Genomic DNA, 19,356 nt, shown 5'->3' on the forward strand with positions numbered 1-19,356 from the left:
GAGAGGACATCTTAGACAACAAGGTGCCAGATAAAATTCTACACACCATGCCAATGAAGTAAGATCATGTAGTGACTACGATAATCGAGTCCCACGACACAAATATCATGACTGTAGCAGAGTTGTAAGGTAGTATTGAAAGCCATGTGAGTAGAATTTTGGAGAAGACAGGAAAAGTAGGTGAAGCATTGAAGAGTCAAGTGAATGTAGCTGAATCCACTCAAGGAGCAAAAGCCAAAAGTCGAGGAAATTATAGAACCAGGATGCGGAAATTTCAATCAAGGAAGAAAGAATAATTTCAAAGCTTTTAATGAAGGAAGAGGTGTAGGTAATTTTGGTGCTGCAAACTAAGGACAAGGTTAAGGTAACAATTACCATGGTCAAGCGAATTTTAATTGCTTCAACTATGTAAAGTTTGGGCATAGAGTTGTGGATTGTAGACTCAAACAACAGGCAAACGTCGCAGAAAGTTAAAATCTGGGTGAGAATTCTAATGCCCAACAAAGTTTATTTTTAGCCAGTAATAATTTTCAGGAGGATGAAAATATCTGGTATTTAGATATTGGTTGTAGTAATCATATGTGTTGGAAGGAGTTATTTTCTTCTTTAGACGAAACGGTAAAATCTACCGTCAAATTTGGAAACAACGCAAATATTCCTATTTTGGGAAAAAGCCAAATCACGATCAAGGAGGATGGTTCACAAAATTTCATCTTTGATGTTTTCTTTGCTCCCAAGCTTCTTCACAACTTATTAAGTATGGGACAACTGTCAGCGAAAGGTTTTAACATGAAGATTCATTAAGGCTATTGCATGTTGATTGACAAAAATGGAAGACTCGTCGCTAAGGTGAAGATGACTCCTAACCGCCTATTCCCTTTAAAAATTCATCATGAAAAGCTTTCTTGCTTAAGTTCAGTTATTCCAAATGATGATTGGTTATGGCATATGCGCTTTGGCCATTTTCACTTTTTTGGATTAAATTATCTATCAAGAAAATAACTTGTTTCTAGTTTACCTATTGTGAATGTTCCTAATGGAGTGTACGAGACATGTGAAATTGGAAAGAAACACAAAGATTCATTTTCAACCGGAAAATCTTGGAGGGCAAGAAAGCTGCTCAAGATAGATCACTCAGATTTGTGCTTAGTTGAGATTCCAACACCTAGAGGTAGCAGGTACTTTATCACTTTCATCGTTGACTTTAGTAGAAAGACATGTGTATATTTCTTGAAGCAAAAATCTGAAGCTGGTGATGCTTTCAAGATGTTCACGGCGTTCGTAGAGAAGCAAAGTAGGTGCAGAATCAAAGTACTCCGAACTGACAAAGGACAAGAATATCTCGCCTGCAAAACTTTCTTTGATCAACATGGAATTTAGCATCAATTGACAACAAAATACATGCCTTAGCAGAATGGAGTAGCTGAAAGGAAAAATAGAACAATCATGGATATGGTGAGGTGCATGCTGAAGGCCAAGAAAATGCCTAAGGAGTTCTGGGCAGAAGCTGTTGCTACCGTTGTCTACATTTTGAATAGGTGCCTAACTAACAGTATTCGTGATAAGATGCTAGAAAAAGCCTGGAGTGGAAGGCGGCCATCAATCAAACATCTTAAAGTTTTTGGGTGCATAACATATGCATATGTTTTAGATCAGCTCAAGAAGAAATTGGACGATAAAGGAGAAAAGTGTATTTTCATTGGCTACAACACAGTCAAAAGCCTACAAGCTTTATAATCCACAAACAAAGAAGGTGATTATCAGTAGAGACATGATGTTTGACGAGAAAGACATGTGGGATTAGTCTTCAAAGTCTCAACAGGAGCCGGTGGTGATCGCTGACAACCATGAAGAAAATGATGAAAGGTTGTCAAATCCAACACCTGATGAGCCAAAATCATCCAGGAGGCCACAAAGGAATCATCAACTCCCAGCTAGATTGCAAGACTGTGTCATGTTTAATCACAATAATCCATCTGATGAAGAGATTATCAATTTTTCTTTATTTGCAAACTATGATCCAGTTACTTTTGAAGAAGCCTCAAGTGATGAGAATTGGAAAAAGGCGATGGATGATGAGATTCGTGCTATTGAGAAAAATGACACGTGGGAGTTGGTGGACTTGCCAACAAACAAAAGGCCAATTGAATTAAAGTGAATGTAGAAGACTAAGTACAACCTTAAAGGAGAAATTGATCGCTTCAAAGCAAGACTAGTTGCAAAAGGTTATAAACAAAAACCAGGTATCAATTACTTTGAAGTATTTGTTCTTGTTGCAAGTTTAGGTATTATTCGCATGATCATTTCTCTTTTGGCTCAAAATAGTTGGAAGATATATCAGATGGATGTAAAATTTGCATTTCGGAATGGTGTTCTGGAAGAAGTCTACGTTAAGCAACTTGCAGAATATGTTGTTGAAGGAAAGGAAGACAAAGTCTACAAGTTAAAAGAAGGCTTTGTATGGGTTGAAACAAGCACAAGAGCATGGTATAAAAAGACCGATTCCTGGTTTGTTCATAATGTCTTTGAAAGATGTCCTTGTGAGCACATATTATATGTCAAATCTATTGATCCTGGAGATATTCTCATTGTGTGTCTTTATGTTGATGATCTAATCTTCACTGGCATCAATTCAAAGTTGATTGTAGAATTCAGGGAGGCTATGATAAGTTGTTTTGAGATGACAGATTCAGGCCTGGTGTCCTATTTTCTTGGCATTGAGGTCAATAAGCAAGATGATGGGTTTTGCATCTCCTAGAGGAAGTATGCATGTGATATTCTGAAGAAATTCAAGTGAAAGAATTCAAAGCCTGTTTCTACACCAGTTGAAGAGATGTTGAAGGCAAAAGGGTGGATGTAACTCTAAATAAGAGTTTGATTGGAAGTTTGAGATATTTGGTTGCAACAAGACCATATATTGTCTTTGGAGTCAGTTTGCTTAGCAGATTCATGGAGGAGCCACGCGTTAGTCACGCGTTAGTCATTTGCAGGAGCTAAGAGAATTCTTAGATATATTAAAGGTACTCTGACTGATGAAATTTTTTATGCTAAGAATAATCATGTAAAGCTTGTCAGATATACAGACAGTGATTGGGCAGGTGCAGTATCATGGTCCTCAAAGAAACAACTAATAGTTGCACTTTCAACGGCAAAAGCAAAATATATTACAACAACTAGTTGTGCCACACAAAGTATGGCTTAGTAGAATTTTAGAAGAGATGCATCATCAGAGAATGCTCCTACAAAAATATTATGCAACAACAAGTCGGCTATTGCATTGAGCAAAAATCCGATCTTCCATGAGAGATCTAAGCACATTGATATTCGATTTCACAAGATACGAGAGTTGGTAGCAAATAAAGAAGTTGAGATTAATTGTTGCCCGATTGAGGAGCAAGTAGCAAATATTTTTTACGAAGTTGTTGAATACCGAGTTATTTTACAAGATAAAGAAAATGCTCGAAATGATACAAGCTTGATTTAAGGGAGGCAATGTCAATTAAAAAAATATATTTAAATCAAGCTTTTAAAAACAATAGCACCACTATTATTGGAAGAGTAGAGAAGCTGCTAGAAATTTCACTTTCAAGATTTTTCTCCACCTGCCTAGAAAGAAACATTTAGAAACTACTAGTAGCTTCTTGTTGTACCCCCATTTGCTTGCCTATAAAAGGCCACTTTCATGTAACATTTTGAACACGAGTGAAATCAATTTTAATTTGTAAAATTCAAGTCTCTTCCTCCCTTGTGTGAGTGAGTTTGTGTAGAATTGATTTGCTCTCTCATTTTATCTTCCGCTGCGTGAGTGTGTTTGTGGGTTTAATTTTGTGTCTAATTGTCTATAGTCACATTTTGGAGTTTCCTTTTCTTCATAAAAAATTTAAAAGGTGTCTCAGAATAACATGGATGTGTAATCATGTGAATACAAACTTTGTATTATATATCAAAACCAATTCTCTCATGCAACGTGTTAGTTCGGCTTGTATGCCTAGCTAGATATAGATGCGCTTTGAGTTGTCATTGAATCCTCTCATGCTGGCCATCAGGTTCTTCATGAGCTCTAATTTGAAAGTACAAGGACTCAAAACCAAGAACAGCTCTCAATTCCGGTTCCGATTTGATAGTTGTCAAAATGTCCAAATAGAAAAGTTTATAATAATTTCACCTGCTCAGAGTCCCAAAACTGGTGGAATTCACTTTGAAAACACAAATAATTCACTTAGAAAAGTTTACAATTCGGTCATTTCCAACGGTAATTCTATTAATTATCTTTTAATATTATACGTCTACCAGCACCAACAAGCTCTTGTAGTACTACAGGCGCGTAGATTGGAGCCGGTTGTTATGTGAACATATGGAATATAACTTGTGATCCAAGAACTGCATTGTCCAAGTTGTTCTAAACTCTTGGTACCTGAGTTGGATTCCTATGGATAAAAAAAAATGAAATATAAGTTGCGATCCAAGAACTGAATCTGCATGTCTGCATCAACCAGAGCACAGCTGACAGCAGTTTCAGTTTCCCATGTTTCAAACTCAAATATTAGAAGAACTTATGATGTGAAAAGCCCTTTGATATGTTTTGCTTGCAGGGATTGTGTTCCATGCATAAAGCTCATTTTGTCTTAAGTGGAATTGTTTCCTGCACAAGGTCATATTTTGGTCAACCCATTTTACTGGAATGCATATGGAACTATGCAGACACTTAAAATTCCACCGGTTTTATGCCCTTCTTGATGGGAATCCACTAACTCTGCCTCAATGATGTTGTTTGGTATTAGTCAAAAATGGCTGAGCAATGGGTATTTTTTTACAAGAGAAAAGGTGGCACTTATAACCAGAAACAGGAGCTAGCTATGGCATTATCAGGCAGGATTCTTATCCGAATACTTTTGTAAATATTCTCATTTTTCAACAGTGTGCGTTATCTTTAAAATGCATGTTTCAGGAAGCCAAAGACATTCGTTTTTTTTGCAAGTATCAGGTCTATGTCAAATACAAAACTATTTTGAAGCAGTAGTATTAGAATCCTTTTTAATCTCAACTTTTAAATAAATGATTGAAATCTTTAATAGCCTATGTGTGCAAATATTTGAGTTAAAGAACAATTTATCCCAACAAAATTTGTCCATTGCATATACTATAATTTGACCCTTTATATATAAAGAAAACTTATAAACACAACAAAAATTTGTAGAATCCATTAGATTTAGATCTGCATGTCATATGCACTTGCAGAGATCCCAATCTTTGCATTATCTAAGTTTTTGGGAGTATGACCAAAATGAAGAGGAGGCAATTAAAACGGGGAAAAGATGGCTGTAACTTGTAACCTAATGGATTGCATTAGCGATATCCATTGAACCTAAAGGATCTAGGGAGTGGCCTATGGATTCATTTAAGTTGTACTAGTAATTTCTGGTAGCGGTAAGTCCATGATCAGTCTAAAAAAGTAGTTTAATAACTTTAGGACGTAGTATTTGAATCGAAGTGGTGATCAGCATGTTGAGTGGATATAAAAGTTAAATTCATGGGACTAACGTACTGGCAAGTCCTTAACATATACTATGATTTAGAGACCAAATTGTGGATTGGGAAGAACTAAAATAAATTTCTGAAAAACTAAATTAGATTAGTCACTAAAATAATAAAAGACTAAATCACTTAACATGTATAATCTAATGGCCAACTTATACGATTAGTCAACATCCTAAGTTATATATAATTCCAATTTAATTATTTCACATAAACTCAACACCCTGTCTCAGCAAACCTACCCAACAAGAAGAACTGATAAAAAAAAAACTACCCAAGAACTTCCCCAAACGGCGAGGAAGTAGTTAGTAATCTGAGTGATAAAATTCAACTACCAGAACTGTGAATAGCTTCATCAGTCTATATTGAGAATCTAACTGAGAAAACACTTAGTGAATCATTAGCTTTCAATTTTACTCGGACACGTGTATCGTATTAATTCATTCATAACCAAGTTACAACGAAAAATAAGAACAGTCTTAAGGATAAGGAAAACTAACATTTATTCACAAGGTAACACTGAAGATGTCAACATGTCTTGACAATTTGCCGAAGCCTTTTAATCAGAAACATTGACTGATGAAAGCAAACGCCTCTGCTACACATGCCATTTGCAATATACCGTTTTCCATTTCCAAACAACATCTTGTAATCATAATTTATAGCATCTCATTCAAAGTACACTCATCCACTTTCATAAGCATGGCAACACCTGAACATTTGCATGAGCCGGATGTTACTGGCATGTCGAAGCAAGTACCTCTAGCAAGGAAGCAGCAAATTGCATCTGTGTCTCTTCATTGATTGTAGAGAAGAGTGGCACGTGCACAAAAAGGGATTTAGTCCCATTCTGCTCCGCAAAGCGAAGCGAATGATAGTAAACGTAGTTGCACACAAACCTTCCTGCATCATCAGATGTCATAACATCATAGCCCTTATTTGCCAAGGCCTTGGTGATCTCCTCCACAGGAAGAAGGGTAGTCTGCATAAAAGTGAGGACATAAGACACAAAATCATATTATAGAAGAAAACAACAGAGAATCATTATGCCAAAATTTTGATATAGCAATTATTCAGTAATTTGCATGATCATGTTGTCTATATGCAAGCCAATAACTTTGTACTAGGCACAGACCATTAAAACAAAATATTTCTCTATAACTCCTGATTCTTAACTTTAGACGAATGAATAACATAAAGACTCTAGATGCTATGGCCCCAAAAAAGACAATCGAAAAGCCTGCTAAATGATATTGAACATGGTGTAAGCTGCAGCTGCAGGGTCATCAAAACAATTAAAAAGAAAATAACACAGCACCTTAAATACATGCAAGGTATAAAGCAAAGCTTAACATTACTATATTAGGACTAACAGCTTAAAACCGGCCAAATAGTAAACATTGGGAATTGATGTGTAAGAAAAATCAGTGATCCAATTTACCTCCCGTATTCGTGTAATTGCACCATCTGAAGGAACAATAGGGACTTTCTGTAACATAAAATTTTGGAAACTATCAATAAAGGAGGACAGAGTTATTCAAGATCAGATTTGATGAAAGCAAGTTTCTAATTTATCTATTGATCCAATCTAACCTGGGGCTTCCATCCCATTTCATCAGGGCAGCGGAAGGTAGCCTCGTTGACAGCTTGACGCTCGATAGCAAACCTCGTTGCGGCACTGTTAACCCCAAAATGCAGCTAAACGAACATAATCAGAAACAACCAAAATGTTAGATTTATGGATGTAGAAATGAAACAAAGAATAAAGGTCTGAGATTTAAGATACTGAATCCAGCCAAGGAAAATTCCTTGCATGCTGGGCACTCTCACCATTCTGTCTGAGGGTATGCCTCAGAGATGATGTTAAGATTTAAGACCATCCCCCTTTCACTGTTATCCTTTTAGTAAATCCTTAGTGTTAGTGTTAAGGTACTAAGAAAAAAGTTCAAAGGAAGTTTCATTTAGTTCTATACTAAACTATTTACAAAATTGAAGTTTAGAGTCCAGTGATTTTTAATCACCATTAACCCTTGATTGTATGGATCATACTCCTCTAAAGTATGTTTCTCACTTCAGTGGATAACATAAGTAATCTCAATCTTTGATGAAAAATCAATGGTTGACATTAAGTGCATGCACATACGTGATAAATCATCAATGCATTGGAATCAACTGTTAAATCTTGGGACACTAATAATTGCATAATTGTTTTTAACAAAACTTTGATTGAGTAATATACAGACAGACAGTCCATGCCATGGTCTACATTCAACATTGCTCAAGTGATTAGAACAAATATTAGGTTTGTCCATCGTTATTGCAAACTGAAACTAGTGTAGGCAGGCGAACAAGGAATAAGACGGAATAGTCTTGGATTTAGCTTACTACCATCTTAATGATATTGTCTCATTTTTTTTTTAATTAGTAAGCAATTCACCTGGAATACGAGAACTTCATAAGGATTGACTAGAGACTAGATAGCACAAATTGTTAACCTACATATCAAGTATATGGGATACTCACCCAAATAATTTTATTGGAACTTGAAGATTCTGATTCCTTGGAAGTAATGGCAGACTTCAATGTCTGGTAGAGGGGAATGAGTGCTCCTTGACCTGCAGTCTCAAGAATGCTGCAACTCCCAATAACTAAGCCTTTTGGCAAACCCTTCTTCTTGTTCAAATATTCATTCAAATTATTGACAATTGTCTCCGTTGGATTCTCAGAAACTCCATGGAATTTCCTGAAACCTGTTACATGAACTGTTGCCACAGCTGCTGGAGGACCTTCAGACCCCATCTGTCGATGATGGTCTGTTATTCAGAGCTTCAGCGAAAAAGTATTTTCTCAATACCTGCATTAAATGATGAACGAAATTAAGTAAAAAAAGGCACAAAAGTTTAACTATTCTCCTATGAGGTGGATCACACACATAGAAATTATCTCATAATCCAAAATTATTTTGATGAATTGCATAGAGTAATAGAAATCAATAATATACTCCACAAATATCAAGGCTTTTTTTAAAAGGAAAACAAATTAGAGAAGGTCAAAAGAGCACCCCATGTAAGTAAACCCAAAAAACTTGCAAATTTGGGAAAGCCAATTATCCTAATGAGAGGAGGCAAGAAAGGGTCTTGACATAATCTTGCAAGCAAATCTAAGATATCAAGATTGACGCAAAAAGAAGGTTAATTGAGTGTCAAAACAAGGACAAAGACACACCACATCTATGGCTTTTTTAAAGAAAAATATGAGAACTGAGCACATGGGCATGTTATGGCTGAATTACAGTACACCCCCGAAATAAAGAAGCCTTAGACCAAAGCACGAGACCAGACAGACATCAAAATTCAAAACCATGCTGATTGATGATCAAACAGAAAACAGCATAATTAATTAAGATTAAGATTAAGATTAAGCATGTGTTGTGAGAATTAAGAAGGAAGTGAATTGAGAGAGAGAGAGTTTTTTCCTTACCGGGCAAGAATAATAACAATATTCAACGTTGAATAAAGGAGATGACACATCCACGAGTCTTATCTACTCAAAGCTCTGATTAACTGGTGAAGATTCCGATTAGATTTATTAAGAGAAAAAAGAGAGAGAGAGAGAGAAAGAATATAGAATAGAATGGAATAGAAGAGTAGGCTACGTGGGAGTCACTTTCAAAACAACAAAGCATAACGTCGTAAGTAATAATGTAATGAATAGATTGTTATAATGTTCATATCATGCCATCTGATACTCTATTAATTATTATTATAGGAAACGCAACTTCCTTCTAATAAAAGCTGGACCCCTCCCTCGACCTTGTATTACGACTTGCTACAGAGGTTCAATATCAACCAATCTAACAAAAGTTGAAAAAACTGAGCAAAAATATAAATAAATGGTTATGTTATATGATCCGATTTATTTAAATTCAAATATGAAATCAATACAAAATCAAAATTTTGTAACGTATGCTTTTAAAAAGCTTATATATATATTGTTTTTACTCATTTAAAAACTTTTTCATTGTACATAAAGCTAAACTTTATTTTATCCGTTTGAGAAATATATTATTGAATTACATTCAATTTGAAATTAAATTTAGAATTTAAAATTCATCTTTTAGTTTTATTATAAAATTTCTTTAATTGATATTCTACATATTTTAATTAAATTTGTATTTTATTTATTTTAATGAAATTAAACTTCTATAAAGATTATAACAAAGCAAAAGTTGAAAAATTAATCTAATTTAGATTTGATTGAATTGAGTAAAATCTTTTAGAGTCTTCTTACTTAAGGGTTATAAAAATAATGCGTGTATTTCTTACTTTTCCTAGTGTCTTTTTGAACGAACTTAGATATGAAATTTGAGATAAAAGGGGGAACTAAGATTTTTTTACGCAATTATTTAAATACATAACTTTAAATAAATAATTGTTTAATAAAAATTAGTTTAAAAACTAGAGATATGATCCATAAAATTTTTATTTATTATTGATTTATGGATAAAATTAGAAATATGATCCATAAAAATTTTAAGCAAATATCAACTCAAAAATTTATTTTTTATACATTTTTTATTAGTATTTTAATTTTTAATTTTTTTTACTCTCATATATACATAAAGGATACTAAGAGAGGAGAGATGAGGGAGAGGCCCTTACTATTAGGGATAGGTCCGGAAGTGTATTAAAGGGGATTGTTTTTTTTTTACATAATTATTTAAATATTTTAATTCTAATAAATAATTATTTAAATATTTTATGAATAAAATTGGAAATATAACCTAATAGAAAAATTTAAGCAAATATCAACTTAAAAATTTATTTTTCTCATATATTTTCTTATATTAATATTTTTTAAGTTTGGTTTTTCTTTTTTTTTTTCATATTTACATAAAGAAAGAGGATAAAATCCCTGCTTGAGCCCCTTAGATCATCCCTGACCTCTTATAATGTTGCCCCCTTATATCCATCAGTGTTCTTATTTCAATATCAATATCAATACTAATTATTAATATCTTATTATCACTACCATTTATCATTTATTGTTATTATTATATTCTCAAAACTACAATTGTCTTTATTAGAATTATCATCACCATTTATTCTCATTACTATTATTACCATGAGTTCACCATTATTATCATTATTATCTTTTTATCACCACCATTTATCATTTATTTATATCACCATATTCTCAAAACTATAGTTGTCTTTATTAGAATTATCATCACCATCTATTCTCATTAGTATTACTACCATGAGTCCACCACTATTATCATTATTATCTTATTATCACCACCATTTACCATTTATTATTATCACCATATTCTCAAAACTACAATTATCTTTACTAGAATTACCATCACCATCTATTCTCATTAGTATTAGAACCATCAATCGATCACTACTATCATTATTAATATTACTAGCATCATGGATTTTCACTAATTAATATTAGTGACACCAACATAAATTGTTATCATCACCATCGTTTAAACCCTCTTTACTACGGTTACTACCGTTCTTGTTGCCATAAATTATTTTTACTCTAAGCCAACTTAGTTCTACTCGTGACTAATTCTAATTAAGGCGTTTACATAAAATTGAAATTTACCTTAGAAAAAATCCTACGCTTTGATTCTTTTCACAGTCAAAACTTAAGAATTATAGTTCCAATAGAATCGGAATAGAAACTATAATTTTGAAATACAATTTCAATACCATGCTCTAAACTTAACAAATACTTATTTTAAATTTTGAATGAGAATTCCTTTGAAATAATTGTGCATATATTTTTTTATAAATTTAAATATCTATTAAAATTATAACTTAAAATTCTATTTTAATTAGTTACATATATCTTATTCATAATTTAAATATTTTGAATTTATATTTTTATATTTCACATAAACCTGACATCTGTTATATAATACAGAGAATAATGTCGCAGTAAAAAACAGTTGTAATCAGAATGACTAGCTCAAAAAAAAAGTTGTAATAAACTAATCAATCTAGAGCCAAGAGACGTTCATGATATAGATAAGCCATGTGGTGTTGTGTCGCCATTCACTTTTAAAACTTTTACTTCTTTAATTAATTATTTAATAAAATGGAATTCTTATCATCGACAATCATCATATCTTGTATTACACTTTTTATTTTGTTAAAATACATGATTCCACAATTGTTGAATAATAATCATACTTTTGGTCGTAATGATATTTATATATATATATTTAAAATTTTCACTGAAATTTTAAAATATATGTACAGTGTAAATATTGTATAATTACACAAAAAAAATATTAAATTATATGGTCTCTTTTTTTTTTTCAAAGCCCGATCCTCACATATGCCCAATAGCCATTCCGCCGTCCATTCTAGAATATATTTTTTTTTCTCATTCTCCTTTTATTTCTATTGAAGTATTAAAAAATGATAGCTAGAAAAATATATATAAAAAAGACAGTGAGACAAAGGAAAGCAAGTAAGGATTCTTTTATTCCTCGTGCTTTGTAGAATTTCAAAAGTAGACGCCATTTGGATCATTACACAAATAACTGATTAAGCATAAGAATATTAAAAGGACTTCACTTTAATTTCTTTTAAACCAATCACAAACTATCTTTTTTTTTTTAACTTTATCTTTTTCGTTTGAAAAAAAAAACATAAAAAGTAACTCTGTTTAGTGGTTTATACACCACCATAACATGAATTAATTGACGTGAAATTATTTTATCAGAAGTTTTAAGTTCTCATAAAAATTCTATTTAGTTTGAACATGAACAATACTTGTAATCTACAATGTGTATATTTATTGTTCCTTGTGTTATTTTTCTCTCTAACAATATTTCTAAGAAAGAAAAATAAAATAAGTTTTTCTATAAATTAAAATTAGTTTATATAAAAAATATTTGACTGAAAAATTAGTTTGTATAAATTAAAATTTATTTTTTAGAAAATTTATATGAAAGAATAGTTTATACAAATTAACTTATGTTTAAGTTAATTTTAATTTATAAAAAAAATAAATTATTCTTTTTTCTTTTAAAAGTGTTCCCGAAGAAGTTTATTGAAACATACCGTTAACATATTTTGGTTCAGCATGTAGTATATCCGATGCTTTCTTACGTTCGTTCAGCATTATTATGTCGCTTTATACTTTCTTTTTTACATGAAAGTTTATGCTAAGATAATTTTCTCTTTATTTTAAAGGCAAATAAAATAATAATTTTAATAAAAATATGAAAAAAATACATGTTATTTATTAATAAAAATCTAAAAATTTAATCTCAAACCACACTGTTAATTGTCATGAGTGGAACTTAAAGGTACAGTAAGTCAACACGGGGATGCCCTTGTAGGTCCTCTAGGCACATATTAATTTAATTTTACGTGTATGATTATACGTGTGTGTAAAAAATAAACTAAAACAAAATATAGACACAATGGCTTTAGTAAAAAAATAAAGATAAAAAAGAGAGAAAACGGAAGATGATAAAAGTATACAGACAAAGATAATTTTTATGGAGTAAATGCATTTTATTTTATTTGTTTTTCATGAGTATTGTTTAGCTCAATAAATCATAGACTAATTATATTTGTGATATTATGACCACAGTCAGCTTGACTAATTTTCGCAAACAAAAAATATCGAATATGGGATTCTCTTGCTAAATATATTATCTCAATTTTTTATTATTAATATTTGCCTAAATTACTAATTCAGTCTTTTTATTTATTTATTTAATCCTTCTTTTAATAAAATATTTAATTTAAATTCTTATTTTTAAAAAATATTTTAATATGACCATTTTTTTATTTAATTTAGTTTATAATTTTTTTTAAATGCTTCAATGCATCCGTCTAAATTAAACAAAATGACCACGTTGAAGATTTTTATTTAAAATAAGAGACTAAATTCGATCTCTTATTAAAAGAGTGACCAAATTGAATATAATTAATTAATTAATTAATTAATTAATTAATTAATAGATGAAGAAAATTTGTAATTTAAATTTATTATTATAATTACTGATCATTTCTGTTAGGATAATAGTTAACTAATAAATAGAGAAAATTTCTTATTAAAAATCAATATATTAAAAACATTAAATGTTTCCAAAACGTCAACAGAAATATAGAATTGATTTATATAAAGTGTTGTTTGAATTTTGGACCATCAGAACCAAAAAGATTTGGCCCACCTAGAAAGCCCAATCTCATTTGGTCATACCGGGAAATTGCCTAGAAAATGCAATACTTCAGATTATCATTTATTAGTCATTTTTTAAGTAACAGAAATCAGTTGATGGTCTCGTATCTCCAATGCTGCAAGGCCATTTTATATATATAAGAGCAGAAGTACTCTAAGATTAATCTTTTTAAAGGTAATATTTATTTTTATGATTCATCTTCTTCAGATTTAATAGTTAAGATGAGTTACTAAGTAAATTTTATTTCTCTCTTTATATATATATATATATATATATGATAATTATTATATTATTTTATAACTTTTATCAGAAAAAATATATTTTTTAAATTCATCGTTGGATTCAAAGTTTCTTTTACACAAATCATATATGCAAAATTTCATATTATTCAAAAATTATTTATTACCTCGTTTCATATAAACTAAAATCGACATAATATAAATATTTCAAAATACACTAAAATATGAATTATTTAAATATTTTCTTATTATTGTTCAATTTTGACAAAATTTAACACATGATCTTGATAATATGTAAATATAATTCAATGATTGAATTAATAAAAATTACATTTGATATCAAGTTATAAAAATAGTGTGTAATAATTATCAAAATTACATAGGTGTAATTTGATTCATCCTCCTTTCTCTCTCTATATATACATAGGAGAAGAAATTCTGATTAATTTAGAATTCGATCGAAAAATAAGTAAAGTCTGATCACCAATTATTTTCGTTAATAATACATTATTTGTTTAATTTTATTTATGAAATTATCCTTTCCATTAATAAAATTCTAAAAATTACTGAAAAAAATTCATATTATCTCACTTCTTTATACATCATATATTCATATCAACATTAATATCTTACCAAGTGGGCTCCAAAAACCTGATAAAAAAAAACCACTGCTTTCATAAGCTATGCTGCTTATAAATCACTGCTTCCATAAGCTACGCTGCTTATATTTGGTTACCACATGCATCACCCATTTCCAATGACGCAATTGGTCCCCATATTTCTGTATCAAAGGTTTTATTTTATTTTATTTATATGTAAGAATCAAGTACAAGAGAATTTAACAAAAAGGCTAGAATATTCTAATTAGTAATTAATGACGTTAATAATTATTAATAAAGGTAAGTAATAATATTGATTAAGCACAGGACATAGTCACAGCTCACAACTGGGGACAAACAAATGCTTTCCTAGTAAAAGAGATATTTCATGAATGCAGGGGTATGATAACACAAATGGGATCAACACCCCACTCTGAATAATGAAATCCTTCATGAATGCAGCAAATTGATGTAATGTAATCTGGAACAAATCTCACTTGGGTATGTTTTTTTAACGGTAAATGTTAATGTTAATCATTAATTATTCACCTGTGTATGTGTTTGAAGGAATCCTCTTTTCTTTAAGCTTGCACTTTTTGGAATCATGTGTGTGGGAGAATTTAACAATTTATTTGAATTAATCTTTTGATACGAGTATTTTGGAAAACTTAAGAAGAAAATAACTTATTATATATTTATAAGTTGTTTTCAGCTGATTTCAATAATTTCTTTAAAATAACTTATGACCGATATATATCAACTGACTTAATTAAATGAATAGGATTTGGTTTTTTTTATTATATAAACAACTTATACAAAAACAAGCAGAAGATAAATACTCATTAGATAAGCATTTGATTAAATTATTTAGTCAAATGTACTGTGCAATTTTGAATATTACTTGTGTCTTGCTAGTGGTGCTACGTGCTCGTAATAATTGAGAGTGTATTTTACTAATGGCATACACAAAGAAAGACATACCATTTAATTAAGAGATACGATGAGTTTAATGTTTTGGAAAGATAGATCATCGAGAATTTTTTTATTTCCAATAAGCATTCTCTAATTTAATGAAATGAAAAAGATGAGCCCATAAGTAACTAATGTGAGAGAAAAAAAAAAGTATGTTAACCAGTGCTTTTAATGTCCTAAAAATACTTATTAATGAATACTTTTTTTTTGTGATCTTCACCATCAATATTTTCTCATTCTAATTTTTTAACTAATAAGAAGAAAAAAAAATAGAGTGAAAACAATATGAAAATATAGTCCCTTTTCCCGTACAGTTGCATATACCTTAGTGGTATTCAGCAAAATAAATAAATAAATACCTTGGTGGTAGTTAATGGGATTTCATGACATGACTATATACTAATAAAATGTGTGTCCCTCTGCAATTAATTGTCTATCATATGACATCAGTATAATCCATTTTTTCCGGTGCAGCTGCTGGTAATGTGATTATTCATGAATCATGACATTATTAATGGTTCCCACATTGGTGGTTGTGGGATTATCATGATGACATTGTTCACAGTCGTACTCCAAATATGTAATAGCATATTATTTGCCATATGATCAACCACTGGCACTGAGCCTTGATTCAGAAGATATTTAAATTGAAAAGATACATATATAGATCCTACTCCTATAGATTGATTACAACACCAAGTACCACTTATGATAACCCCCTTTGGAGCAATTATAGTAATTCACAAAACTTTGAATATAGTAGAATTTAAAGTTTCATGATAATTATACAGGTTGAATTTATTCCCTATTCCATTACAGCATTGTTATCGTCTTCACGTCACCTGAGTTAGGTGATAAATTCAAGATCCTAAATCAATGAATATAAATTATAAAAAATAAAATCAGTGAATTTAATTATATAAATATAAATGAAATAAAATATAAAAATAGAAGATTTTATTTATAAATTTAATAAATTTTAAAAAATAAAGAGATGTAAGTGTGTACCCTCACATAATTGTAGCTCCGCCAATATCCATGATATTGATGCCTACACATCTCTCATTGCATTTTTTTTTTAAATCATGCTGAATGTGTTTGATTTTTTCCATCTTCTCCTCCGTTAATTCTCTCCCAACCATACAATTACACTTCAAATGACGTTATTTTAATTATTTCACAACAAGGGCATGTTTCCATGCGATATACGTACGAACAATATAAATTAATTACGTGTGGATAGTAATATTTTCTATTATTTTAAAAAAATAAAAAATAATAATAGACAATTAGATTTTTATAAAAATTAATACGACATTGTAACAATAAGCAAAAGAGTGAACGAATAAATTTATCATTTAGTTATTTTACCAAATTTTTAATTAATATGATATCTCTAATTGTATTATTATCACAATATATTTCAAAATATTTTATTTGTAATTAAACAGTGCATGAAACATAACTAAATGATATTTTAATTGTATCTTTATTACTTGACATTATTGTTTTGATGCATTTAAAATTATCAAAAATGACCTCAAACTTTTGAAGGAAAAAATTGAGTATGTGTATATTATTTTATACAATAAAAATTTAAGGTAATATTTAAATAGACAATAGGTAATGACCGTGAAAATAATATATTATGCATTTTATTTAATGTAATATTTAAATAGACAATATATAATGACCGTAATACTTATATTTTTTTTTTTTGCATATGATATCTTTAATTACATTATTATCACAATATATTTTAAATTATTTTTTAAAAGAACATGAAACGTAATTAAATAATATTTTAATTACACCTTTTATTAATTATGAAGCATTATTATTTTAATGCCTTTAATATTATCAAAATAACTTCAAATTTTTGAAAAAAAAAATTGAACTTGTACATATTACTTTATACAACAAAGATAATGAATCAATCACGAACATAATTGGTTCTTTCCTTTTCGCTAAAATCCAAGTTACTTCGACTATAAGTCTTTTTTTTTTTTAAATGAATTCATACAGCACTACTATTAATAGAAATATTTTGTTAACCCGCACATGTAATGATGCTTTACAAATAAAAAAGTAAATCATATCATTTCAGTGTGATGAAGACAGAGACGTGCTATCTCCTTATTTGGCCATACGCTATTCTAGCGAAGTGGCTCCTTGTCTAAATTAAAATTAATTGGGACTCTAATGATAATTAGGCCTCTAATTTACCTTATGATATTTTTATTATTGTGATGATGACCCACATAAAATTATTATTCCTCTTATGAATTGATCTTCCCAAGAGTTGCCGCATCCGTTGTCGTAATAAAGCAACCATGACGGCATCATAATATATTAATACATACCAATGTAAGGTAGGAATTAAAGTTATGGGACATAACATAATCTTGTGCTCCAGATAATTACCACGTTACCCCCGTGCGTCATCAAGTTAAATTCATGTTTAGTTTTCGGCAACATGGTCATTCTTGTCAATCCACAAATCTAGCGAGCAAACTAATAAAACCACGCGGTCCTTAATGCAAAGGGTGGTTGGAAACCAACGTGTAATGGAAATAACAAGAAACCAAGCCATGATTTAGACCTAGCGCTTTCTTTATTATTAACAATAAATACCGTGTAATGTATCGAGAATATGTTTGATATTTTAAATTTCGAAAAAATAATTTAATTTATCTTTTAAGAATTTGTTATTTGTTCTAAAATTTTAAGATATTATTTAGGTTTTAAAATATTATGATTTTGTTTAGAAAAAATATAAGGACATGATGTCATCTTTTAGGTTAGGAGATTGACAATTTCATTTTAAGATTAAAATATTTGAATTTTGTTACACTTTTGATATATATATATATATATAAGGTCTATGAATAACCTATTGATGTATCTCTTTTACACAATAGTTATATTTAATAAGGTATTTCAATTAGTTTATAACTTTTTTTTACTAATTGAAAAACTTGTTTAATTGTTCTATAGACAAGTTTTTTAGTAGTTTTTAGTGTTTTTGAAATGCTTCTCGAAGTAGTGTTTTTTTAAAATGTTAATTTCTAATTTTTTATATTTTTTTTTCATTTTTATCCTTAATATATTTATTCATTGTCCGTGTTACATTTTTTTAATAAATAATGATTTTATTATTTTTCTATCATTTTACAATTTTCAGTTACTTTAACAACTAATTTTATCAAATATTTATAATTTAATAAGTTACTTTTTCAGCTTTCAACTACCTTTTCAGTTTCCAATTAGTTTTTCAATTAGTTTTTGTCAAACATAACCAATATATCTTCCTTTTATAATTGTATTTCTACAAGCAAAAATAAGTTAAGATTCTTATCGATGTATAAAGATGGAAGTAGAAGTAGGTTTTTCACAAATTTCTTCGCCTAACTTTGACGGAGAAAGTTATGACCTTTGGATTGTGAGAATGAAATCTTACATGGAGACTTTAAATGTTTCAAAAATCATATAATTTTAAGGTGTTTCTTTGTTGTCCGACAATCTCATCACGACCCAAATAAAAAATCACAAAAAAATAAAATTAACAAAACAAAAGTATGAGTATTTTTAACTCAGGTCTGATTACAACTCATAATATCTTTCTCTCAACCTTAATTAAAATAATTTCAAGTCAATCTTGATTAGGATAACTTCACTTCAACCTTGATCGAAATATTTTTCACCTTGATCTCAATCACAGATCTTAATGTAAAGTTATATAAAGTTGTAATTAACCTTAATTAACACTTTGTTGTCGTCATAGAAAGTTATA

The 19,356-nt window shown here is 29.9% G+C and overlaps 1 protein-coding gene across 3 annotated transcripts; it reads right to left on the bottom strand.

Moving 5' to 3' along the window:
- Positions 1 to 5,913: 5,913 nt before the first annotated feature.
- On the bottom strand, positions 5,914 to 9,049 carry LOC100305735 (uncharacterized). 3 transcript variants are annotated; one of them, XM_014762509.3, is made up of 5 exons: positions 8,761 to 9,008; positions 8,059 to 8,389; positions 7,129 to 7,233; positions 6,977 to 7,024; positions 5,914 to 6,517 (listed from the first exon to the last, which is right to left on the bottom strand). In XM_014762509.3, exons 2-5 carry the CDS (start codon positions 8,332 to 8,334, stop codon positions 6,272 to 6,274), a joined length of 675 nt encoding a protein of 224 aa, XP_014617995.1. In that variant the 5' UTR covers positions 8,335 to 8,389; positions 8,761 to 9,008; the 3' UTR covers positions 5,914 to 6,271. The 3 variants fall into 3 exon arrangements, with proteins under 3 accessions (XP_014617995.1, XP_006588374.1, NP_001235980.1); XM_006588311.3 differs by having other exon boundaries at positions 8,597 to 9,008; NM_001249051.2 differs by lacking the exon at positions 8,761 to 9,008 and adding an exon at positions 9,016 to 9,049 and having other exon boundaries at positions 6,251 to 6,517.
- Between the last annotated feature and the right edge of the window lie 10,307 nt (positions 9,050 to 19,356).

The sequence above is a fragment of the Glycine max genome, chromosome 10 (assembly GCF_000004515.6).
Source record: "Glycine max cultivar Williams 82 chromosome 10, Glycine_max_v4.0, whole genome shotgun sequence".
NCBI classification, from domain to species: Eukaryota; Viridiplantae; Streptophyta; class Magnoliopsida; order Fabales; family Fabaceae; genus Glycine; species Glycine max.